This window comes from Mastigoproctus giganteus, chromosome 7 (assembly GCF_048544385.1).
Source record: "Mastigoproctus giganteus isolate SK-2022 chromosome 7, ASM4854438v1, whole genome shotgun sequence".
NCBI classification, from domain to species: domain Eukaryota; kingdom Metazoa; phylum Arthropoda; class Arachnida; order Uropygi; family Thelyphonidae; genus Mastigoproctus; species Mastigoproctus giganteus.
Window position 1 is genome coordinate 92,038,917 of NC_143581.1, and position 27,367 is coordinate 92,066,283.

The 27,367-nt window shown below is 39.2% G+C and overlaps 1 protein-coding gene across 1 annotated transcript in view; it reads left to right on the plus strand.

The window, feature by feature from the left end:
* Positions 1-15,481, plus strand: part of LOC150083073 (uncharacterized) — a 55,832-nt gene extending 40,351 nt beyond the window's left edge. The window contains exon 2 of the mRNA XM_090377013.1: positions 13,950-15,481. Within this exon, the coding sequence (XP_090233139.1) occupies positions 14,095-15,348 (1,254 nt within the window). The 5' untranslated portion in view covers positions 13,950-14,094 and the 3' untranslated portion in view covers positions 15,349-15,481. The remainder of the gene's footprint in view (positions 1-13,949) is intronic.
* Positions 15,482-27,367: the final 11,886 nt, after the last annotated feature.

Below are 27,367 nucleotides of genomic sequence, written 5' to 3' on the forward strand. Positions count from 1 at the left end.
CGATTTAAACCTAGATCTTTTCAAACGAGTTTCCTTACCCAAGTTAATATGTAAAACAGTATTTGTTGATCAATTTCAGTCAGTAAATCCGTAAATTTTCGCCCTAACTTCCAGCTATCTGTCTGAATACCATGCTTTTTGAATTTATCGTTTTATTCTTGTATTTGCTTGACGTCGATTTTTTTTTTATCGGGATTATTTGCTTAGGTGCATTTCCTTTTAAACATCACTACATCTTTATTATTTTGAAAGGTGCCAGATTTTAGATAGTTATACCTAGTGGTTTAGTAGCTTTTGAGAAGCACATTAATGCCTGATGATCATCGAAGTTCAGTTGTTAAACAGAACTTATTCACACATAAGAGTATACATTTAAAGTAACTAAAGGGTAGTGCTGGTGGTTGAAAATCTAAATACTACTTCACGTTAAATTTACACAAATGAAAACAAAAAAAGCAACCGCAAATGATGTCACTACATCATTTGGGGGTTGCTTTTCCATGTACCGTAGATTTTAAATGCATACCTAGTACAGTACCAGAGAAAATATCAATTAATGTATTTCGGATAAAAAAAGAACCTCATTTTATAGGTTTCTATATTCTAGTGTAAGGAGAACAGAAGAGAAGACAATTTCTTCCAAATATTGTTTCCATAGATGTGCTATCAAAATATTTGCTATATTTCAGTTATGTGGTGCCAATTTCATATTTATACTGATTTAGAGCAGTGTGGGTTTTGTGATAGAAGAAATGTATACACCATGACTCTCTCCTCTTCTATTAACATTCAGTACTATTATGGAAAGGGAAGTTTCTTCTGCATAACATGTAATTAAAATGCGTAGTCAAAAAAGCTGCGCAGTACTGCCAGTTCTACCATATTTAAAGTATGTATGTGGCAAAATATTCCTAATAAAGAAAATAAATAGTCAGATAGTTGTTATAGAATGGGTTTATAAAGCTTCAACAGCTCGTTAATTACATTACCACAATTTTAAGGAGGAGGCTGTTGCCATCACGGCTAGCGCAGTGGTTGTAGTCGTCAGTTCGAAGTCCGTCAATGATTTTTATGTTAGCTGGTCTCATTCTGGTCCCGAGGGTTGCTTGTACCCTCGGGACCAGCATTGCTTCCAATAAAAATATTACCTTTTTTATTGGGCTCTTCCTAGAAAGCTCAGGCGATGTCAGGGTTTGCCCCATAAGAGCTTTCACTCCCTGACCTTGTCTGCCTCCCCGCGGTGATGGACAGTAACTAGAGGACTGTGGTTTTCTACGCCCCCCCCCCCAGGCTAAGAGGCCAAATGAACACTCACTAACCCACACTATTTGGCCTTTATTTTACTACGCGGGGTTAGGAGGCCTCACAGTGCCGCTTGACATGACACACTATATACCTAAAATAAACTGCAGCTGTAAAATTTCGAGATCTGTTTGAAAACAAATCTATTTAGAATTTGCAAAGGTTTGGAGAGCGAACCTCCTGGCTTAGTAAAATCAACTCTAAAGATGAATCAGAATTTCTTTCGCTAATTCTTAATTACTATTAGCCACGTTCTTTAAATGCAGCCTTCCTCCCTCTCGGATATTTTCACAGAAATTCTTGATTCATTAGGAATGATTGTTGTTCGTACTTGTATTGACTGCTGCCTACAGAATGACGAGAGAATGAAATTAATATTTTACAAACTACACTGGACAATCGTATAAATCCTCTTATGAATTTATTTACATCACATCTTTTACCCTTTCTCTCCGATTAATTTTTGTCTTTTCCTTAGTAATTTCCTTTCCAGCTACTAAAGGGAAACTGTTGATTGGTACTTCGTGACATATTACAGTAAACTCCCGAGTTTACTGACTAATAAAGGGATGTGGTATCCATTATTGTCGAATATTCGTGAAATCGAAAGTGTTTTTTTTTCTGAAATCATTGGTACCTAACATAATTGACTATTTAAAGCAGTTACTCGGTATATGGATGTATCAGAAATACTGAAATAAAGTTAAAACAATAAAAAGGGAGCTTTCATTTAACATGCCTTTATTGGTTTATACATTTAACCTGATAATATAAGTTTCCAAATCATTTATTTTTTCTTTCATCCAATAAATCGTCCATTTAATCTTAATTCCTTTAAATCTAAAACGTCCATTAAATCTTTGTTCTACAAAGGGCTACTGAACTACATAACTCCACATAATATTCCGCAAACATTTCTTTCATTCCTTACTATCATCAACGCGTTGCGCGCGCCCACATACGCACGCACGCACGCACGCACGCACATGATGCTTTAGTTCTGATGATTTTTGTTGAGGATTAGTGTATTATATCTGCAAATTGCATATATTCAGCGATCGGTTTGCTAAAGAAAATTAATTCTTGTGTAAAATGTCTGTTATTACAGAAAGGGAACATGATATGGACCCCCAAAAAGTACGATAATCGAATTCAGTAGCCTTTTTGGTAAATCGTTAGGTTTTTAATAAGTTTTGAGGCTAGTTAAGCCAAGCGCGTTAATATTCATTTACGCAGCTTACTCTATAGTCTAGTTTCCTGTTTCTAGAATGAAAAATCCACGTTTCTGGGAAGAAAAACTTCAGCAGCTCTGCCACTACCAATTAGCTCGCCTGCCATATCAAAATGCTTCATTAAAAGTTCCCACAATTCCAACGATAGGTGGTATGCCTCGGTCCTACCACGACAGTTCAACCCAGCTCTTTCTACACGAGCGAAGGGTGGTGTAATTACTCAGCCGTGATGATTGAAGACAAAAGTAGCAGAAAAAGGGCAGAATCAGCTTTAATTAAATTCTCTCCAAAGGCCATTTTAAAAACGTTAGTCACTGGGAAAGCTCTGACGTTGTAACTGAGTTACTGAATCTACTATATATATTCTCTAAAAACCATCTTCTTAAATTTTACAAAGCGATTCTGACAAGAACGTACCTTGGATGCCATCTTCGCTTGGAAAGGAATTGACTTCGATATTTCTTCTTGATTTCATGCAGTACAAGTTAAACATTGGACGTTTCTACTTGAAACCGGAACAGAGAGAGTAAATGACTTTTTTTTTCTACATTCCTACACAGTTAGGGTAATAGAAAATAAATTGATCGCTGAACAATATTTTATTCAGTTAAGAAGATCTCTCTCATGAGCTGACTGGTTTCCCACTGATGACGCCATCAGTGGGAGACCAGTCACCGATTAAACTTCTAAAAGAACTGTTGTTTATTTGTAGTGGAAACTCATCGCGATGACTGTACAGAATGAGGAATAATTCTCGTTTGAAATATGTACGCAGAAATGTTCATTTTGTTCCTGATGTAAGTCCGTTAGCAACTTAATTTTATTGAACTTTAAAAAGTGTCAACTCTAATGGGATTTATGTCTATTTTTATACCAAAGGCGAACGGAAGACGCCTTTTCAACGGTTACATATATCAGGATTTACGTCTTGTTATTTATAAAAGCTCTTTGAAGATTCCAGAGTAAAATTTGCTAGCGAAGGCCTTTTAATAATGGGAAACATATGGAAAAATACATGCGAATGCGGATCTTGAAGAAGTCTTTTGAACTTCAACATGAATGGATTTTGTTGGAAAATCGATCGACACCAAAAATTAAATAAATGTTAAAGAAATAGATTTGAAAATGTATGCTGAGGGAAGGTTCTCTAGCAATTGTAAGATGTAAACCTTACGTGAGAATAAGTGTATGGAATGTATAAAGAATAGGTAACAATAATAGAGGGTAAGGTTTTGGTGGGCACACATATAACATTTTTTTAGAGGGATGGTAAGAAGTGTAAGGTACATTTCTTACGGGATGTTTTTATTAAGTATATGATGAGAATTTTTGTTAAAGTATTGATTGGAATGGAATCAGGAATTAAGACCATCCTTGATATAGGGGCAAATTCATCATTGAAAGAGTGGCTAAAGAGGGAGGAGGAAAACAATAGACGCCAAACTGCAGGGGTGGGGGCTAGACGCCATACACGGAGAGAACTGTTAATATTCTTGGGGGGAAAATGAACTGAATGAAAGTGATACAGAAACAAAGTGTGCGGGGAGAATGAGACCATTACAGATCTGGATGAGCTGTTATGGATGTTAAGGAAGCAGCCAGGAATAGGGTTTTAGAAGTGAGTAGAACAAAACTCGTTGTTTGAGTGCACCTGTATGAATTTCATGGATGGCCGGTTCAATAGGCGTGACTAAAGGAAGTAAGAGGCGAGGGATTGCTGGCAAGAATGTTCTAGAAACTTGAGAACATTATACTGTCCTCATCTACGAACGTAAGGACGTCCAATGAGAATGGGTTCTAGAAAGGTAGAGGGCCAGCAACCGAATTAGAAGGTAGATGCTGTAGGAAGGAGGGAGGTGATTGACCAGAAGAGTAAAGTCGAAAGGAACAATGAAAAGGGAGCGGAAAAATGGGCGAGGAGTTTTTGCGGGTAGAAGAGAGAGAGTGTGGGTTCCTGGCGAAGTTCGGAGGTGAGAGGGGGAATTGCAGGAAAGTTATAAATGAAGCTATGTAAAGTGGGGTTAACTTTGGGAAAGGAATGTGAACGGTAAATGTAGTAGTGAGAAGCTAAGTAAGGGAGGGAACAGAGATGAAGGGATGAAATAAGGAATAGAGTGAGGCAATGAAAAGCTCGAGCGGTTTTTCTTATGCAAGGAGAGGTAACTCGAGGAAGGAGAAGGCCAAACCAGTATTATGCAGCAACCACAAGGAAGACAGCAGGCAGGTCGTAGGAGTCCTGAAGGAAAGAACCTTATCGAAGTAACGGAAGGAAGGTATAGTAAAGACAGCGAATGTAAACCCTCTTTTGTTGATTATAGAAAATTAAAATATGAGAAAGACTGAAGGACCTATCCGCATCTACAATTTGTATCGGACGAAGTAATATGTTAAATATAACTAATAGAATAAAGGCAAGGAAGTGATCTTGCTAACTAATAGTAGAGAGAAATAATAAAGAATGTGTAAGCCCCCTGAGCTAAAAGCATTGATGAGATGAAAGTTTGTAATCCTGAATCTCAACAAGAGAATTTTAGACAGTGTGTATGTCATGTCACCACTAGTATTGAAGGTTTAAGAATATATAGATACAGTATATATAGATATTCATAAGTATAAAGAGACTGAAAAGGATTGTGTTACAAAACCATAATCTTGTATTTGTAAGGCACTTAGGGCCATATATGCGTACACGTATAAATTACTGGAATAAGGCAACTTATTCCAGTAATTTATAACTCTCTGGCTAAAATAAAACTTCCTGCAGTCCAATCTAAACATTTCCCCCCGTAACTTGAATTTATGTCCCCTAGTTCTAGCATCATTTATAATCTTGAAAATTTCGTCCTCATTCATTTTATTGATGCCTCTCAGAGTCTTGAACACCTCAATAAAATTTCCTTTAAGGTGTTTAGTTTCCAAACTCTTCAACCCACATATTCGAAGTCTTTCTTCATAAAGACGCCCTTTTGCCGATCTCACCAGGCGAGTTACCCGTCTTTGCACCCTTTCAAAAGCTCGATGTCTTTCTTTAGGTGCGGTCTCCATACTTGAACACAGTATTCCAAGTGTGGTCTAACATAAGCCTTATATAATGGGATTATCACGTCCCTATCTCTACTTGCAAAAGTTCGATAGATCATCGATAGGACACCATGGGCCTTCCTTGCAACCTGTTTACAATGCTCAGAGAATTTCATGTCTGACCGTATCGTAACACCCAAGTCCCTTTCCTCCAGTACTGGGTTTAGTTGAACTCCACCAAGTGAATAAGTTATTTTGGGATTACTGTTTCCCAGGTGTAATACCTTACACTTTGTTGGATTAAAGCATAGCTGCCATTTTTCTTACCATTCCTGAAATCTATCTGGGTCTCTCTGAAGAAGCTCAGCTTGACAGTGATCATTAACTACTCTACCAATTTTAACATCATCTGCAAATTTAGACATCACGCCCTCTATCCCTTCATCGATGTCGTTTATGAAAATTAAAAACAACAGTGGTCCTAATACTGATCCTTGGGGAACCCCACTTCTTACATCAACCCAATCTGAGGAATAGCCATTTATCACAACCCTCTGCCTCCTGCCCTGAAGCCATCCTTCTATCCATCTAAGGATTTTCCCAGTGATTCCAACCTGTTCCAGCTTATAAAGCAACCGCTCATGTGGGACTAAGTCAAAAGTCAAAAGCTATATATATATAAATAAGTAGGTAAATTAAGTATCAATTTGTGTAGAGAAACTAATGAAGTGTGGACTATCGGAGCCATTATTTTTATTCCAGAACAGCTATGTATACGTACTGAAGGTATAAAGACAGTTGTGATTTAAAACTGTATATATCTCAGTTAAATGTTGCAATAATTGTAAAATTTAGAAGTGAAAATTAAATCTGTGTCTTTACTATTATCATGTCTAAAAAGTCCCATTTCTCAAGAGAAACACACGCAGCCCGAGGATACCACACCGATACTATCTTGGCTGGGAAAATAAGAAAGAAAACCTCAGAAACTGCGGCCTTCTGATCTAAGTATGCAGTCAGGTAGCTTATTCACTCTCTGAGTTACCAGCTCTTCAAAATGAGTGGGGTTCGCGTTCAAGTTCTTCTTGAACGCGAAAATCTTGAATTATAAATTTAGATTTCGTAACGCGGGGGAAGTTATAAATTACTACTTTAATCTGGTTATTGCTTGATGGTCCAGGAAATGGCGGTTCGCTTGCCCGAGGTGGCGTCAGAGCACAGTATAATTAACGTTCAATAACAAATTTAACAGAAATACATTGGTTGCAGTGTAGGCGAATTTAGGCAGCTGACAACTGTATTTATTTCCATAATTAATTCCCTTCCTCTGCTACAACATTGGTGGTTTGTAGACGCTTGAAAATAGTAATTAACTCTAAAAGTAGCAATTTTCGTTGTAGCGGACGTGGGCGGAGTTGGAGGAGGTCTTCAGGAGGCTTTCGCTTTGGCATTTCTGCGTTAAACCTAAGAACCACTACATCGGCGAATGTCACCGAGAATTACTGCGTGAACACAGTCATGCAATAACTGGTGGATGTTGCCAGACTCTTCTCTTCATAAAACAGAAATAATTGCTGGTGTAGACGTAGCCGGAATATCCACTCTGTAAGAGTTAGAATGCGTTAAAATTACAATTAAAGTTTCAAGGTAATTATATGTAGCGTTTTCGTGTTACAAAATCGTTATTTGTGGCCAACTTAAAACGTTAAAAATCGAGCGAGGGAGAATTGCGCACAAGCTGTTTTGACTTTTTAATCGATGGGTGACTTCGTAATACCAACAACTGATATTTGCTCTTTAATTATATGCAGCATATAATTTGTTACGAATATTATTTCTCAGAAGTAAAGTGTTTTCACTGAACTGAGTGTAATTTGACCCTGGCTAATTCCTGGTTAAGTGCCGTGATCTAGATAATTTTTAACGCGGAGGAGCATATCAGTATCGCTGACATGCCCACCAAACACTATCAAGAGTGAAGCAGGAATTAGCCAGAGTCAAAGTGCACTCAGCGCAAACAAAGTTGTCAACGCCCAGGAGCAACTCCAAGATGTCTTTAGGCTTCGATGTGAGGCGAGCTTCTGGCATCCCACAGAAGCCAACTTCCATATAGCGCCCCAGGACATCCACGAATTACAGCTCCAGCTATGATACTGTACGACGCATAGGCCATTAATTTATTATTATTATTAACATCATTTTATTTCCACATCAGTGGGCATCCCTGGAACAGCTTGGTTCGGCTAGAAGTACATTATGCAAATTCCAGTTGATTACATTCATTGGAATTGCAAGGAATCAAAACAGATTGAAAATTCACAAAAAAATAAATAAGTAAAGTAGAAACAAGTTAAATAATAAACAACAAAAATCACAATGGTGAATCCAGGGAAGCCTTTGCAGGGAATTCTTTTCACATAGTGCTTATTGTTCGTGTTTATAGAGTTCTGTCACTATGTCCTGTCTATAGCGCTTCGAGCTGCAGAAAGATGAGGCATCAATTCCCAGGGAGTTATACATTCCGAACATATTTGCCGGAAGCACTGACCAGGTATTGCACGTTTTGCAGAGAACATTGTAGACAAGGTGGGTGTTGAACTGCACTGGGTTCGTTCTGAGGTCCAATGGTTTGCAGAAACATCGCAGATGTCAGGCGAATCCATTTGGCAGCACAGAAATTGTGCCAAGGTGTGTAGATTTCTCTCTTTTACAATGCCGGACCAAGGTATTTTCGCGTCCCGGGTAGAAAGATTTTTTTTCGCCAACTTTACTAAGGATATATATATATATATATATATATAATTTTTCTTTGTAAAATTTGGTGCCCTTAAAGAATGGCGCCACGGGTAAGGTCCCTGCTAGCCCGTGCCTTAATCCGGCACTGAGTGTTTTCATCAAAATGCAATTTTCATGAAATTTATTGTCTGTAAATTGCGTGGGTTCTGTGGTCGGTTTTTTGTTTGCCGAACGAAAAACCCGAGTTTTCGGGACAAAAAAAACATGCTACCGTCGCCTGAGGCCGACTAACTCAGCCACCATGTGAAAGAATAGGAAGCTCCTTGTCCAAATTGTTTTCTAACCTTCTGGTCTCTTGCCAAACTTAACTTCAAATTCTTACTTTAGTACTTCCAACCACTGTCGCATCTTGATGATTCTATTGCCCCTCTCACCTAAAAATAAAACCTCACTTATAAGCATCTTACTTTAAATCTTGCACAGATGATCTTGTAAATTCCTTCCTACTGTGCTAGATGCGTTACGTTAAATTCCTCTCTTGGTTTCCAGACAGAGAGAGATTAGAAAAATCTCAAAAACCTTGATAAAAATAAGTCTCCAGGATCTTATAGCAGTCCCTAATTGTTTTTAAACCTGTGCGCTCCTACCTACATTCTCTTATTCTATTGGTGTTTTCCTTTCTGTGTGGAAATTTTCCCATGTCCAACCGATTCCTAAATAGTTCGACAAATCCCTCCGATCCAGTTACAGTCTCATTACACTTATATTATCTCTTTCCAAAGTGATGGAGAAATATGCCAACCTTCGATTTTTACGTCATCTTAACCTTCCATATGATTAACGATCAGATGGAAGGTTAAGATGGATGGTTAAGATGATGAACGATCGCCAAAATGGATACACTAGTGACTTTACTTATCTTACTCATCTTTGGACAGAATCGATGGAAAAGTTCAGAAAACAATTCTCGCAGTTCTTTTTGATCGTGTTTAACATAAACGTCTTCTAAACATGCTTCCATCTTATGATATCTTACGTTTTTGCAAATGGGTCATCCATTTTCTTCCTGACTGTTCCCTGCTTTTGTTGGTAGATAGCTCTCTATCTTCGAACTTCTTACTGCATGCTCTGCTTTCTTAAGACTGTTCTTCCATCTATTCTTTTTCTGCTATATATCAATGGCCCTCTTCTGCTGACTGGAAATCCTGTCCATGGTTTTGCGGTGATATTACACTATATTACATATTTCAGTTCAACAAACCCTTCTCTGCAGAAACAGCTATAACTTGTCGAATATCGATCACCAGTTCCTAAGTGCTGATTTCTGTACAATTTTTCTGTGGGAGAGGAATACTTAGTTAAATTTCATCCTTCCGAAACCCTTATTTCTCGTAAAAACAAATCTGCTGCTCCCATGCTCATCTTCAGCACACTCCGAGATGCCTAGACAAGACCACATGTCTTTCCTATTTACGACCATGACTCCTAATCTTCCTTGACATATCAAATATTTCTTGCTCTGCAAATCAAATATAAGTTATACATATCAAATATCTCTTCCTCTGCATGCAGATCTCAAAATCGATCCTACCATGGAATATTGTTCCAACACATGGATTGCTTACCCCAAACTGCCTATCACGCAGACATTCAGTGTGTGTGTGTGTGTTAAACTCATAAGCAACTAAGGCTACGAGGTGTCAATATACACTCAGTGATCACTGAATTATGATTACCTACCTAATACCGTTTTGGGTCACTGTTAATAACACCCGCTATTCGCCTAGGCATTGACTCCGCTTGGATACCTGAAGATGTCCGTAATGATCTGCAGCCATTCTGCCTGCAGGGCTTTCCACAGTGTCAGAATAGACGACTGTTGCTTGTCTATATGCCTAAGTTCCAGTTGGATTGAAGTCAGATGAATGTGGTGGCCAATCAAGGTGGATGATATCTTCACTGTGTTCTTAGAACCACTAGAATACAGTTCAGGCCCGATGACAAGGCGCATTATTGTCTTGAAGGATCAAGTTTCTGTCTGGAAAAATTGCAACATGGCAAGGTGTACATGGTCTCCTAAGAGCTGCCAGTAGACCTTACCAATGAAACGTTTGTCCAAACGCACGAGAGATCCTAGTTCTTGCCAGGAAAAATATGCCCCATATTAAACAACCATCGCCATTTGCTTGGGTAGTGGCGTCATGCACTATAGGTCGATAGACCCGTGTTTATTGCGCCTCACACGAAGACGTCTGTCAGCGTGTTGCATCAGGTATTTGGACTCATCTGACCAGGACACTGGTTTCCAATCATCCGGCGTCCGACCAGCGTGTTGTTGACACCACAGCATTCGCCATCGACGATCAGCGAGTGTCTCTTGGGTCGTCTGCTGTGGAACTCCCATATGTCTGAATGTACAGCACGTAGTCATTTGGGATATTGTTCTTGCATTCTTCATATTGCATTGCGATGTCAAGTGTCGCACCATGACCTGCCGTTCAACCTCATACGACGCACTGCAACGGCTTAGGTACTGCAAACTCATACGACGCAACCCATCGCTCATTACGAAAATCCACCTTGCGTAATCCTTTATAATTCTGTCAGCAGGAGGTGGCTTGACCCGTTTGACACCGTTCTTTGTACATCTTAATCACAGTGGGCCTTGAGCAACTGACAAGATGTGCCGTTTCCGATATGAAAGCACGCGATACACGAGCTCCAACAATCACGAACTTATGAATCTGTGCCGCATAGTCCATTACGGATGGGGTGGTCATAATTCAGTGTTCACTGAGTGTATACATTACGTAAGGAATAATTACAGTACGTTGTTAAAAAAGAAATAATTAATGTTCACTGGGGGTTATGCAAATAGGCAAATATTTTCATCCACATGGTGACTAGAAGATACTTAAGAGGATTTTTCGCTCTGTTTTTGGTAAAAATACACTGAGTAGTCACTTTATTGGTATACCTATACTTTTTACAAGAAACTGAGCACTTCTTCAGTATTTCAAGCATTCGCATATATTTCACAATATTTTATTATTTATTTATCTTTACTTCTCGTTCTCTGTCTTCAGTTATATTACATATTACGTGTATTAAAATTAAGATGCCCAATTAGTGCTGCCATCTTGTGTTACAATGTACAGTTAAAGAATCTGCTCATATGCTGATATGAACAGATTCTTAACGGACACGATTCTTCATATCTTCTAAGATATTTATTTAATATTCTCTAAACATAATACAGCTGGTTCGGGGAAATTTAATTGGTATTAAAGAAATTAAATTCCAAATGAATTAAAAGTAGTAAAATCATTTTGTTTTGATATCGTCTTATTTCATTTTCTTTGGATAAGTAACCTGGATAATTGAGCAGCTATTTTCATGAAAAAATTTAGTTTGGGAAACAAACGGAATCTGTTTGATGAAATTCTTAACACGCATAATTCTGACACACATAATATACGTAGATATATATGGCGCAAACACGGATATAATTGAATCATTACATTAAACGTAAGCGTATAAATTGGCATTAAAACGACATCTCATTTGGCATCGAAATATTATCAATAACTGCATTTATCACAATAACGTAGTATAGTTTTAATAATCGCATCATTCTTCGCTTTATTCCAACTTTCTTTTTATTCTATAATTGAAATAGCGCGACGAAAATAGTCAAGCACAATGACAGTAAAGTTTTGCAAAAATGCTACTCGTAAAGAACATAATGGCTCAATTTTAATCACTGAAAAAATTCTGACAATAACGACTGATTCTTCTTAAGCAAGTGCTGCCATCTGGAAATGATGACTAGAATTACGGTTTGCACACGGGCGAGCAGAAGTTTTATCACTTCGTTATCATACAATGGAGACTGAAGATGGGGATGGGGATGGAGAGAGAGAGACGGGTTTTGTTTATTAAGTTATAATGTTTAAATGTTTATTCATTAAACATTATTATATACTTTAAGAATTTTAAAGGCAATTGGAAATAAGACGCGATAATCTTTGCACTATTTTATTAACTAAAAATTATCAGCCAGTAAAGAAAGGCAACGCAGATTCAATTTTTTTTTCTGAGAATTACCTGCCGAAACGAGCCTTCAAGTTAAGTCGAACGCCAGCTTTCGTTGGTCATACGACAACGGTCTTAGCTGTTAGAAGTGGTGATCGCTTACGATGGGGACACCGCGTTAATCATTAAAAAACGATCAAACGCATTGATCTTAACATTTCTGTTGGGACTCGATATAGAAGGGAAGTAGGCCAGATGCTGGTCTGTGTTCCGGCTGTTACGGGATCCTGGTAACATCGATCCTCACTTTTTGTACCTGTCGCCCGATGCGATGGTGTTATCATCAATGTGACCTTGGCAATCGTACCAAAAGTCACTCGACGTCCCTTCCGATTAGTGTGCCTCTTCCAAATGGCTGTTTGTCAGCTCAAGAGTGGCTAAAGGTGTGCAGTCAACAGCCGTGATCGGTATACACGTTAGCATCCAATGTGAACTGTCGTGGTGAAGGTACGGAATTTGATCGTGTGGTAATCGGATGTCACACGAATGGTTTGTCTCTGCCTTCTTTTAAATATGAGTGAAAGGTGAGAGATCATCGATCTTAGAGAAGATAAGTTATATCTGTCAACGGTCATCCGTGCAGAAACAGAGAGCGGATGTGTAAACGTGCGCAGCTATTCGTAAAGAATTGCGCGACGTTGGTTTTCATGGTCAAGGTACTGCACACGAGCCAAAAATTACACCACGATATTCCAGCCGGTGCATAACTCATTGTTCTTGGAATCTGGCTCAGTGGAAACAGATTCTACTGCGTGATGAATCACGCTGCACAGGTATTTCAATTTTAGAGTCGGGCGTGGGTCAGGAGAATGCCATCCATCATCCGGCGTTGTTCCAACGATAAAGTTTGGTTGAAGAGGCGGCGTTATGGTGTGAGATTGTTTTTCGCGGTTTGGATTCGGTCCGTTGGTCGTTGTATTTGTAACTATCGCCGCTATTGCCTAGCTGGACTATTATGCACTTTTGACAATGTAACAACATTAAGGAAAACGACCCCTTGCATTTTAACAACACGATGCCACATAGCACGGTGTATAAACAGGCGAACAGAGAGCTTTAAATGTAAAGGCCAGCAGAGAGTTCCGACTTTAACTCTATCGAATAGCTTTGGGATGAACTGGAAAACTCGATCAAAGGAAGAACAGTGTAATGTTCCCTGTAGCGTGATATCAAAATCTTTTATTCTGAGATGAATCGACATTTGAAGTGAGGCCAAAATCAACTCTAAATAAATAACAAATGCCCAGAATGTCCTATTGGAAATGAATGGCGTGGGCCTTCATACCGCAGTTACTTCTTCATTATGCTTGCTTTTTTTGTAATTATTATTTGATAACACGATCTGTGCATTTTATTTACCTCATTTATGTTTACTTTCATAGATTTAAATTTCTATATCGTCATGTAATCATATATTTATGTATACAGTCGAGCAGTTAAATTTAAGTCTTTTAATCTATACCAAATTGTATTCACATATTAAGCCAAAATTTTTAAAAATGATATATGCCCCTACACGTGCTACATTTATAATAATTTATGTTTTTTTTTTTTTATTTCTAGGACAGGTGTAACTTGGATTCTGCCGTAGGACCCGGTCATGGATATTCAAAGGGGGTTTCAACCCCAAGCGTACAGAGCTACTGTTAGATGGCGTGGAGAGCTTCAGAGACAAATAAAGGTGATTCCTAGGTAACAGGGAAGAAAAATGAAAGATCGGGAGGTCGTAGTCGTTGCTGAGGACCTCGAGACCATGAGGGCAGCTACCGGACGTGCTGAGAGATCCACGAGGCTTCGTACCGTTCTTCAGAACAATCCGGGAGGAATGTCTTCCAAGGATTCCTTCGATAGTGACAGCGATCCAAAGGAAGCGAGAGAAAGCATGAGACTTATGAAGGACTACTTCGGTCCGGACATCCTAATCATACTGGGTGTACTGTTTACGGCATCAGGGGCTGGTCTCACCCTTCTCGGTTTCTATTACAAATTCCAACATCCTTCTACGCAGACAACGGTGGTGGGAGTGGGGCCGGCTCTTGTGGGCATTGGGATGCTCTTTTGTGTTCTGCGAGTGTTTTTCTGCACTCATCGTTGCAAGAAAGGTCGCTCCGTAATCAGCAGTCTTTGGTCACAGAAAGGTCAGGTGCACCCTCGGCCGGAACCGAATAAAGGGATCGAACTGACCAAGAAGGTGGACAAAAAGCCCCTAATGCTGTCTTCGAAATCATCAGAGAACATACAAGCTATGGGGAAGGAGCGCAGCTTCATATCAGGTCGTGGTAAGCCCCAAGAACAGCGACCACACGATGCCTTTCCGCCTAATTATTTGCCCCACATGCCAGAAGATGCCGCCTCTTTGAAATCGGCCGCTGTACAGACACAGAATGATGGCATTGCAATTGATACCAAAAGGAGAGTTGGCGTTACGGGGGCTGCTGCCGGGGACAGGGATATCCTCATTGCCAGTCACGAAGTGAATATGATGACCTCAACAACTACAAGCAATTCGGAGGACGCATCCGACTTCAGCGAAGAGCTGACTCGACAGACGATCGATACGGACGGCACGGCAGACAGCGCCACTGTGGAACTGAGGACGAACGCTTCTGTGGAGAATCTGATGCACGATTTTGAAGTCGAAACACGTCGAACGCATTGGAGAAATGGGAGGGACAGCACGGCCTCCGCTGCTCAGGAGAAAGCAAAGGACGATGTGTCGGACTCCGCATCGGTGTTGCTGAAAGAGGAAGGATTAAATTCCGCTCCATCTGTGAGTTCGGGGAAATCCATCCAAAGCCTAAAAAGGGAGCAGACGGCTACTCCTTCTAGTTCACCACAAGATGAAAACGATGACGAAGATATGCTCTTTCTTAGGACGCTGCGAAGAAGCAGTTTGGACTCCCTAGACTACAAGGACTTCAGCCAAACCGTGTCCCAGCTGAATCCCGTGAGCATTCGTTGATAGAATGCTAACCGATCACACTCTCTTAGTCCGTGTGAGTAGTTCTAATGGCTTTGTAGTTATCGGGTGACGTGTAGTGTGATCACTTAACGCGCTAAAGATAGTTGAGGTCCAAACTGGCTTGCTGGGGGGCTGCGACCACCCTGATATCGTGAGGATATTCTAATCATCCTCCCCTTCTCTCTGGGGAACTAGCGTGTACCTTTGGGAGGGGGGGGCTACGTGAAAGAATTTGAGATACGGTTAAATTGTGCAGACTAATCTGTTGGGGCGACTGGCAGAGAGGAAGTGAAGCTTTTTTCCTCCTCTACTGTTGGGCACGACTTTTTTGTTGAAATCTGAACGGATGACGTTGGTCGTGTGCTTTTTACAGAAAGGCGTATTTTTATGCGCTCACATCCTTTAGCGATATTTATTTTGTGAAATATGAAATTCGTAGCCCGCATTGTTCGCCGCATCCTAGCAGCACTCCTCGAAGGATAAATCGTGAAGATGAGTCAAGTCTAGGAGTGACACCGCTGGAAAATACTGCTTCGGAATCCGCCACACACGATCCCACTCCCAGACTCGCTTTGACCGTTTTATAGGGCTTTAAATTATATAGAAGCAAGGAACGTGTTCACTGATCACTTGTCTTTCTGATAACATTTACAGAGGATGTGTACGTAAATCACAATAAAGATATTTTACTACATTTCTTTTACTTCCCTCCCTCTAGTTGTACTGTTTCTCTTATTTTAGCGAAACTTCAGCTTAATGTGGCAAGAGGACATTTCTACTCTGACAAAGTAACGGGAATAATCTTTAATCAGTAATGAGAATGGAAGACTTCAGTCTGAATTTGGAGAAAGAAATCCAATCTTTTCCTAGTGAGGTGTTCCAGTTTCACTTGACGATTCAGTACCGTCATCCATTTACATAAAAAGACCTTCAGCTGAAGCTACGATTCTTAAGAAAAAGATTAAACACCCTCTTCGCTTAACCCTTGTCGTTTAACCAAAAATGCAGATCACTGATATGCTGTCCCTGTCACTTACCACACTGTTTGATTACTTATCTCATCCCATTTATCGGAATAATGTGTCCTCCATTTTTGGTTATATAAGGGGCATTGCAAAATTACGTGAAAAAACCTTGGGACGTTTTCTGTGGTCCAAAATAAGGGAAAAGGTTATATAAACATGTACGGCAGATAGGGCTGAAGTTTGAAAAATGGCAGTGGAATTTTGAATGGTAAAAAAATAATAATATAAAAAATAAGTGGAAGATTTATGTAGTAAAATGTTTATTCTATTAGATGTCTGTTTATGCTTATTGATTTTCAATTATTTTTGTTCTTTACTATTCAAAACTCTGTCAAAAATAAGTCACGTGATACATATTCACGTGACTTATTTTTACCATTATTTTGGACTCCACAATATGTCCGAATTTTTTTGTACACAAACAAACAGTTTGATAGAAACAATTACTTTTAAACCAGGAGAAAGTATGTAATGTGCTGAAACTCCATAATGGTAACTGCTGCTGTCACCATAACACAAAAAAAAACTAATTAACGAACCAGCCAAATTAATTAAATAAAGAAAAACTTACCTACGTCGCAGGAAGTTCCCAGGGCCCTTTGCAAGATTGGTGGTGCAGCTTGTGTTACGCAAAAAAACACTGAAAAAATCTATCCTCAAGACAAAAGCAGACTCCAAATAAGACTTTTTTTTGTCGTTATGGTAACGGCATATTTCTGTTACCATAACAACAAACCTAATATGTAATGTGCTGGAGTTTCAGAACTCTTAGTTTGACATGGTTTAAGAGAGCTTATCACAATTAAACTGCTTATTTGGATAAATATCTGAAGATTTCTGCACGCACTTTTGAAATGCCTTGTGTACCTGGGCACAGATAATACACCCATTATTTCTTCAACAATATTTTAGTTTCATATATTTATGAGTTAGAAACCAAATAAACAGTTGAGTATTTAATGATGCACCACGGGTTTTCTTCTAGGGGAGAGGAGTTCCTGTGCCGCGTAGATGGCGTCCGGTTTAGAAGGTTGGGCAGCATCTAGAGTGAGAATCCAGGTTCCTGTTAATTTTCACTTGCGACCTTTACGCCAAGAAATGGTCAGATGAGGAGGAAACTGGATGTAAAAAGAAAATTCGTTTTTACCAAGAACACACGTTATAGTAAGGAGTCTATAATTAGGGAGAGTGCTGACGGTGGGATAATTGCTTCTGGAGGAGATGGGCGTGTCGAGTGTCAACATTACATTTTCCAACTTGTTATTAAGATGATAAGAGCTGGATGCTGCGCAGATATCAATCCCACCTCCCCTTTGGCCCAGTCGGTTGCAGCGAAGCGTTTTTTACTTTCTGGTCATGAAATGATTTAAATTTGTTTAAACTCACATAAAAGAGTACAAGAAAATGGACTTCGCAAACAATTTTAATTTTTCTCCCAAAGATGACTGAAGAAAAAACACGCTACCTATTGTTTTATATTTTTGCAAAGAGAGTATCTTCACATCACTGTGATCTGTACATTAATCAGATAACATAGTTGGAGAACATGACCGAAAGCTAAGCCGTATAAAGTGGATGTGATTGTGTGAGGTTATGGTAGCCACAAAGCAGCGCTAAATCAAGGAGTGCTGCAGCTCTGTTTATATACATGTTATGACTTGGACCACGCACAATAAGTCCGGTTCCATCTCTAACCATCTACAGTGATCAACTCCACAAATAATGCTTTTCTTTCTTTTTTTTGTAATGTGGGATGGAAAGTTGCTAAAATTAGAAAGGGTATTCGTTAAGGGACAATAGATCTCCGGCCTTCGTTCTACGGAAGATGCAGAAAAAGAATTCTCCACGTCCTACGAAGGGGTAAATGAAGCGTAGTGACAAGGTTAGTCTTCGATGTTGTAATTCTTCTGATATACGTCGCACCCTCAATCAGTAATCTTCCTAAATTTTAAACACGTTTTTAGATATTTATAGTTGATTCCACTTTTCTGCGATGACTGCATAAATGGCGTCAAAAGGCAGAATGCTAAGCACAGAACTACCAATTGCCACGACACGTATTTGGTTAGCGTGCATTAGTGGTGACAGAAGAAGCTGGTGCGTGCGCATTTGCTTTCACTCCTAACTTCACGAGAAATGCAAATTACACGGAATCGCGTGGCTCCACCAACGGAGATAGCGAGGTCGTAATGCTGGCGGAATGTCTGAACTACGTAGGGTTGATGAAAAGAATTCCATCGATGATTAGCCGCGGTTAGCATTACAATAACAGAATTCCACTTTCTGCCCGAAAAGGAGAATTCGCTGAGAGCGACATGCATTCGTCTGGTTGAATAATAGCTTCGTCTGCGGTTGCGTCACTGACTCACAGATGGAAGGAAAGAGCTTAAAGAGGCCGGCCCTTTTTCTTGTTCGATTCGGTTTCGAAGATAAAATCGCTACTATTCAGAACCGGTCTAACTCTGTCCGAAAACTTCATTTTATTGTAAATGCAACTGTTGCAATAAAAATCGTATGAATTTACAATTAAAACATTGGAGATTGATGTTGTAATATTTTGGTTTGGATGGAAAGTTGATAAAATAAGATTTAACCGTCCGCGCAAAAAAGAAAACAAAATAAGGAAAGAAACATATGGAAAATAGCATAAATCTAATAAAGAAAGAAGGATTGTTTTCCTTGTCATTTTTAAAGGAAGTTTGTACAACAAAGACAAAAATGTGTGGGTTGTAGCGTAGGAGGTATAATATTCAGCAAATACATAAATTGGACGATTCTTTCAGGGAACCGAAGGAGAGAAAATAAATGGACGGGAAAAGTTGTTGTTGGATCAGCATCTTAGGTCGAACGGAAACTTAGTCTGTCGATTGTCAACACCAAACATAAGAAGACACTCCTTAGTCATAATCAGACTGATTAAGAAGTTAGATGGCAATAAAATCCATTTGCAGACGCAGAGTAACAAAAACTCAGGATACCCCACGAAGAGGCGCCTCTACTCCTTCCCATTGAGATCAGCTAGCGACAGTCCAATTGAAAAGACCTTTAAGGATTATTCCAATAGCCAAATGGATTCGAACTCAGACTTCTGCAAACGAGTGACAAGTTTACTATTCTACTATCGTATCGCGCAGTTTGCGACACACGCTGAATGATCACTGGATGGTAAACTAAAGGACGTTTCACTTTTACAACTTTTTAAGTGCTTTTACAGAATATTGTTTAGGTTATTTCTGTTATTGTGTATAAAGGATTCTGGTTATTCATATGGATCAAGCTTACGCGAAGTTTATTTGCATAACTTAAAGTTTAGGAAAATATTCGCGATCACTGATGGATAAACAACCAATTCCACATTTTAATACCTTGTAACGTAACTCGTCTCATTTCATTCCGATACCAACTCTGATTCCTTTTTAAACGCCGATTATTCCACCTTACAGAGGATATGTCATTGCACATTTCTGGACTGCTTCTTTAGAACCACTGTCGAAAGGGAAGCGATTTCCTTTATTAAAATAACCAGGAACCACCAAGCGAGATCATTATTTCCTAAAATAACGAATTATTTCATTTGTTATCTAACAAATTCCAGATGTTTTCTGGATTCTAAGAAGAGTACAATTCTGATGTCATTCAACTTCCAAATATGATGATGGCGTCACTCAACTTCCGGATTTAGATGTCAGTCCAGGAAGTAGTTTTGCTACTTACGTCTTTTACCGTGCGTACCGCTTGCTTTTCAGGTTTTTTTCGTGAGTAGGCGTCGAAGCCTCCGGAGGTTGTAACGTCAAAGTGACAGTATTTGTCAAGGCGAACAGGAGGAGGAGGAGGGGGTGGAGTGTCATTATCCGTTTTTAAAGTTTGTTTTTCTTTCCTTTAACCGTAAGAACATAATCGGAAGACAAGTGCTTTGATTTATTGTATCCCTGGATGTTATCAATGAACGCCACGCTAAAGAGTGCCAAAAAGGAGGTTCTTTGCTTGCTCGACGTAATTAGTTTAAAAAGGGAAGAGTGGATGCAGAGCACCTTGGACTCTTAAAGTAGCTGTCTTTAAGAAGTTGTGATTAATTCCTTAGGGTTTCTACAACATCCATCATCCTCAAAACGACACCGTTACTGATAGGGGTGTTTAGAAAACTGTCCCAGAAAGTATGGTTTCATCGTTATGGTGCATTGGTATGAGCATTATTCTCCAGTGATGTAAGAGTTGATAACCCAAAAGTTGATAACCCAAAATAAAAAGAATAGCAATTATGGAACTTGTGAGCAGCATAGCTCTGTGATAATAACTTCAAACTTAGTTAACCCCTGGTTTAGTGCCGTGAAGGGTTTGTAAAGGTAGGGTACCTGCGTGTACCTAGGAACCTTACAATAAAGATCATATTTATTTATTAACAGTTTAAATCCAGTCGTGGCTACATATCAGCTGAGCTAACCTTCTTGCCGGGATTCGGATTAAATTCCGAAAACTGTAATATTGACATAATCCTCACAATATCCTAACAAAACCTTTTCCAACGTTTCCTTCCACACAGAAAAGAATTTCATCCTCAGTCGCTTGTTCCAGCGCAGGAATGGTTCGTGGATTCTTTAAAAACATTCTGGCGTTGCCGTTAAAAATATTTTCAAAAATGTTTTCGTCACCGTTGTCAAAATTTTCATCCAGGAACTCCAAGGAAAACTCCTGCAGTATAGGACCTCGCAATCCTGTTGAAACTAGTTGTCGTCCAGTCAATGCCATTGCCATACAAAAAAAAGCGCAAAATTGTCTCTATTTATACGAAGGTAAACGTCACTTGTGACGATTCCATCGACTAATGCTGGTCCTCAAATACTAAACGCAGAGAGTGTGCACGCCATACAGTGATCATTTATGCATATAATGGGTTGTCAACAATAATGTCTAGATTTTCCTGAGCCAAAAAGGGAATTTTGCTTATTCGCATAACTTGTCTAAATTAAAGTACACTTCTTCAGGAAACCAGAAAAATTCGTTTATAATGTCAGATTCTCGCTCTAAGAGTGCACTGAATTCCGTGGCCAAGCTGAATGTGCAGACAAGTCACTTCAGTAAATCTTATGCTTATTTGAAAGTTTACGAAAACTCTCCCATCTGCTTTCTTTAGCTAGATTTTTCGAGCTTCAGTAATCTCTCTGGTGTACTTAATGAGGTCGGTCTGCATTACCTTTCCTGTTCTCTCAAACTGATCCACTGACCTCAACAGTGTTTGGCCTGTTGATCCACCAAGGAAGCCGAAGTGCTGTTGGTATCTTCTTTGATCAGAAAAGATTGAATTTACATTTCCGCAGTAATCGTTAACAACAAACACTTTTCGCTCATTGCTGTGCGCCGGCCATTTTATCACCCGGGGAGTATTCAATGTTACCAGCCAAGTCTCCAAACATTTCTCTACCGAGCAATGATGATGGTACGCAAAATTAGAACCTCCCAGAACTCAAAAGAAAGGAAATAATACGATGAATTGTCGCGAGTAAAGAAGTAATCCAATATCGGTGTAATTTGGGTTTTCGATAATAACTGCGTATTTTTACCCATAGTGCTCAAAATACAAATGAAAAAATCCTTACTGAACAAAGGAAGAGGCGTTGGAGAAATGTATGTAATGTAATCGAATACAATATGAAAGAAGTTTTTTTACTTTTTTTAAGATTCTTTCTCGTGCCAATAAATATAATTGAAAAGAATACATTGAAGAGGCAAAAAGCCGATATGCAATTACTGAAAACAACGTAAATTTTCTTCCATCTTAGTTTATTTTTGCTGGGTAGGTGGCTCTAGCTGGTGGAGCCAGTGGAGTGAGAAAAAGAAAAGTAAAATCGGATCCACTGTGCATCTAATAGGCACGAACAAGATTAGTAAATCCATCTTTCTGAATTTGTTAGATATTTCAAGGTGTATACAGAAGAATAAAATAAAGCAGATAACGCTAGTGAATAGGGAGAGTTGGACATTTCGGCGTCCTTCGTGTGAACGCAGCTACCACGAAATAGGACGGGGGATCATCTTTTGAAAGAAAACCAGAGATCCTCTCTCTCTCAAAAGCATTCCATTATTCTAAGGAGCTTAAAGAAAAGGACAGTTTGTAGAGTGGATATTCCTTTTAATATTTGAAGGCGGACGCGGAGAAGATTCTAGCGATAGACAGAGCAGAGGAGATACAAAATTTATTGATGGATCTGCAGAAAGACTGCCATGCTTGCCACGACCAGGAAACTGCCACAAAATATAAAGGCCAGCGCACGTAACGTAATCTGCAGAACAGAGAGTGCAGAATTTTGGTGAGTATTCTGTTTCTTTTTTTGACAATTAGTGTGAAAACTCAATACCATACGTCCTCTTCTTTTGAGGCCGCCTGACTTCCTGTGTGTGAAAAGGGGTGTTTTAATTTTGGTGTAAAAAAAGAAACCTCTCAATACGCTGCGTTTAATTATGTCGTGATCATGGTGGTGATCATTTTTAAGATTTTTTGTGACAAATTAAGTAAAGTCAGAGAATAAAGATTGCTGCTTATCAATTTCATATCTCTGACACTCTTTTACTGGAAGTTATTCGCATTTTCATGGGTTCTCGCGATAACTGGGACTTTTATCGTATTCCGTACATTGCAGCTAAGGTCTGTCGGTCTTACTCCTAGTGGTTCTTCTCGGATCTACCACTACTAACGCCTGTTTCTTGCGGATATTTCTTAGATAACATCTGGTTTCATCATCGAATGCTTCGCTCGTTCTACCGAGATTGCGTTTCTTGCTATTTCTGCGCATCTCGCCCCGTGGACGGTGTCACGATAAGGTACATTTAATGTGTTTAAGATAGACCACACGTCAGCAAATTCTTCATCGTTTTCTCTGCCCATTAAGCGAAGGTCGATCGAATTATTAAAGGACTCGTACGTCTCTCCAGCCAACCCGGATGCGGGCACTTATTTTATCTGCGAGATAATTGGTGACACTATCGTCCTATGGATTTTCCTACACCCCGAAAAGTGCGCTTCCACGCAGGAATATACACTTAATGAGCGCACTTAAAATAAACCGTTCTGATTCATCGTGACCCACTTAATATTTCCATTTGTTTTACCGCTTATTTTGTTTTACATGACCAACGAAATGGTGCTGAACAATCTTGTACACCAAACATCTCTCGGTAAACCTGTCCTTGGCGACATCGGGCTTCGTGTAACCAAGGAGGGAAGCCGATTATTAAGTGGCTTTTAGTTAAATTAATGCGTTATAAGTCCGAGCAGCCATTATGTGTTTTAACACTTCCGTATTAGTTATGGCGCTTTTATGTTTCTTTCTCTAGCGAAGTTCTTTGTTTCGGCTGTTTTCGCAGCTCTTTTTGTTATTTTTTGAGTGCTAGCTGATGTACCTGACTTTTTTGCCCTAATATTTATCTCCGTGTTAACCCCGATAGTTTTGAATATTTTACAAATTATGGACTTAAGTTGGCGATCTTCCCAATTTCCAAAAGAATGCACAAATTATTTCGATTGGTGATTCTTGAAAATGCTACGAAAATCGACGCTGGAAACTTTTAGCGATTGACCCGGGCTAATTAGTATTCAAGTAGACATAATCAAGTTCAAGACAAACTTTTCAAGTTATGGAAGGTCTAAAAGGTTATTTTAACTGTTGGGCATAGCCGCTTTCTGTTCATAGCTTTGAGCAAACTGAGTTCCCTACTTAGGGCATCGATTTCGTATTGTGGAGGCACTTCTCCACGAGTTGCCTTTGGTATTGCGCTAAGTTCTAAATAAAAGGCGTTGCTCCAATGTCACTAACTAGCAGACACAGTTGGCTCAAAGATGTGAACAGAAAGAGGCTAAGCCCGATGTGTACAATGACTTTTTATAGCTTTAGCTTTATATCCTTTATATACCCAAGCGGAAATGTAATGTAATCAATCAGGACACACGTAACTTGAGCCAACTCACACTGCAGTCAGTGAAAGTGTAAAAAAGACTATCATTCAAAATACAACACTGTAAGAGCAATTAAAGTCCCATTCTTACAAATCCTTATGAACTAACCACGCCGTGATCCAATATTAGCGTATAGGAGTCGCTGAAAGCAGATACGATGTAGTCAGAAGGAGGTGAAAACAGCCAGCTTCGTGTTTGCGTACGAAAGATTAGGTGAAGTTTGTTTATTTTGCTTTAAATCAACGTGTGTTTGGTTATAAGAAAGCAACGTTTTCTGCTTTCTGAACTCCTTTTCTTATGATTCATTTGAACAGCGCCACAGCAGGTTACTCTCTACCTCTTGTTCACGTTCTGTACCACTCTGTGTGGTGCGTTAGTAGTTCTGCCACAGTGACTTGAATTGTCGTCCAGTGCGTTCTTTAACCAACTGCAGAGGATTTGGATCCACTTCACTGTTTCAAAACTTTTATTCCTTCTATCAGAATTTATACAAAGCTCAAACCGGACTCCTAGTTCTGAATTATTCACACTGGAGCTTTTCCAATATCGGATTTTGTCATCGTTTCTAAAGCCATTGATGTCAACGTCGCCAGGAATACAAGGTAGGTTTTCTTCGTTGCTTTTTATAACTGTGCAGCAGTTGCGTTTCTTTCCCATATTGTTGTCTAATACTCAAGACAGCGAGACAAATAAGGAGTGTCTGGCAGTTTATTTTCTCTCATCTCCAAACAACAACTGAAATGAAGTTACGGAAAGCTCTTCCAATGCTAATCTCATTCAACCCATGAAAATACACTGCTTGGCTCTTCCTTAGAACCATGGGGGGAAGGCAACAAAATACGCAAAATATTTAAATTAAAGAAATCGTGTGACGTGTACAGGAAAGGGTTGTAAAGCTGGTTGACCTGACCAGTACCCGAAACAGTCCAGTGGAGAAAGGTCAGGACTGTTGGCATACTAATATTCTTGTTACCAATTACCGTAATTAACTAATTATATATAAAAGTAACTGTTTTCACATCAGTGCACACACCTCACAACATCATATTCACTCAACCTCTTGTAATACTTTTATTTCCTCCTGGATTTTAATACTGTACTCAAGAAGTGTTTGCGAATAGTTTACGTGTTCTAGTGATGGATAGCTGTGAGGAGAGATTTTTGAAGAGATGGAGACGTTCCCCCAGGGGGTGTAGGTTAGCCTATTGATCTAAATTGCGTTTAAGGGAACGAAGAAACATTTTATGAAAATGTGGTGTCGATCCGACTTTTAGTAATGGAAGTCTGACTGGCGCCAAATTGAGAAAGGGGAGGAAGGTAGGACTGTGGAAATCTTTTCCAGGGACTAATAGAACATAATTTGGTCCCAATCTCGACATTTCTATGTCGAGGAACTGCCAAACAGCTGAGATATACGTCCATGTCCATTTATGTATAGAGATCTGGAAATTTTACGCATAAAATTAGTCGATTTTCTATTTGCCCAATTTTAATGAAATTTCGAACAGCTCCAGACCAAATTTCCTAAAAGATTCCAATATAAAATTTCGCAAAAAGTCGTTCAGAAGTCGCGTTGTTAGATGCAGACAGACATTGTTGAAGACAGTGGACACTTTGTGCGTATGCAAACTCCCCTAAAATGTGTTGTTCATCTTATGGAATTCATGATTGTATAAACGATGCTCTTGAATATAAATCCTGCGTTTGGTGTACTTGAACGAAACATCGATTTCGTGTTTTAGGCTGACTTCGCACCCAAGAGACGAAGAAAGGAAAAGTGTCTATTAGCGCGTCATATACACCCCCACTCAAGCTATAATGACAAGGAATGACAGCCTTGGAGAAACACAAGAAACATTTCTTGTTGGAAGTGTCCAAACTACCTCGGTTGATTTTGAGATATGATGTGAACTTAGCTGATATTCTACCATTTGTTCAGTTTTAAAGATGCGAAAAGTGCAGATCTATTCGGATTTTTTCATTTGGAAGGCATTTGTTTTTATAAATAAATTGAACTGCACGGAGTCTGGTAAAATAACTTTCCCACCATTTCTGCAACTTCAGCTATTAGTTTATGCGAATCAGTAACTTAGGTTATATTTCATCATCCATGATTGGATCCAATCAGTCAATTGTTATGGTTGTAGTAATATCACGCTTAATGCAATTCGGTTCAAGACAAATATCGGGAGTTATATCGCATTCCCATAAGTCCTTAAAGTTCCATAATTCGCTTAAAGAAAAGGAGTATCAGCCAAAAAAAAAAAATTGACCATCCCTTCTAATAATTGGTGTAATTCTTCCTTATATTTATTCAAACTATCCAGATTCATAAACGTTAGATGAAAGTTCATTCCAACAATCTGTGTGGAATCATTCTGGAAGCTTTCAGAAGGGGAGGCTTTGTATCTAAGATTAAGGATCCTTGAGGGATTGTTTTAGGATAGATGCAGCACACGGAGAGTACTGGCGACCAAGAACAAAATGAGTGTTCTAAATTTTAAGTTTTGACAAATGGGAACGGAAAATAATGATGGAGAAAGTTTTGATTGGGTTGATTTGAGTGAAGAGGGCAAGGATGAGAAATTAAAAGGAACAATATAAAGAAATATATAAGTAAATCTTCGTGCAGGAGAATGTGAGCGGGTAAAACAAAAGAGAGTAGTAGAGTGGAAGTGTAAAGGGGTGGCTAGAGGATAGAGCAGGATACGGTTTGCAGCCTGGAGGCTGTATTTGATAAGCTCATTCTTGAAAGAAAGGAGAAAGGCGTAGTTGAGAAATACGGAATAGTATTGGTTTAAGACACTTAATCCTCTTTTAGCCATCCATGCTGTTGCAATGTCCGTCACGAATAAAACGAAAGAAAGTTCAGAATAAAAGTCTATGTGCGTCTTTCCTGTCTTTGAAGTTAGTTCAGTCGCTGGGGGTCAAGTCTGAGTATCGCCGGTGACACTCCAGTTCAGTAAGGCAATTTTTCTCCGGCGATCCGTTGCCGTAATTAGATGATCTGCCAGGAACATCCCGATATAAAGATTTCTTGTACTAA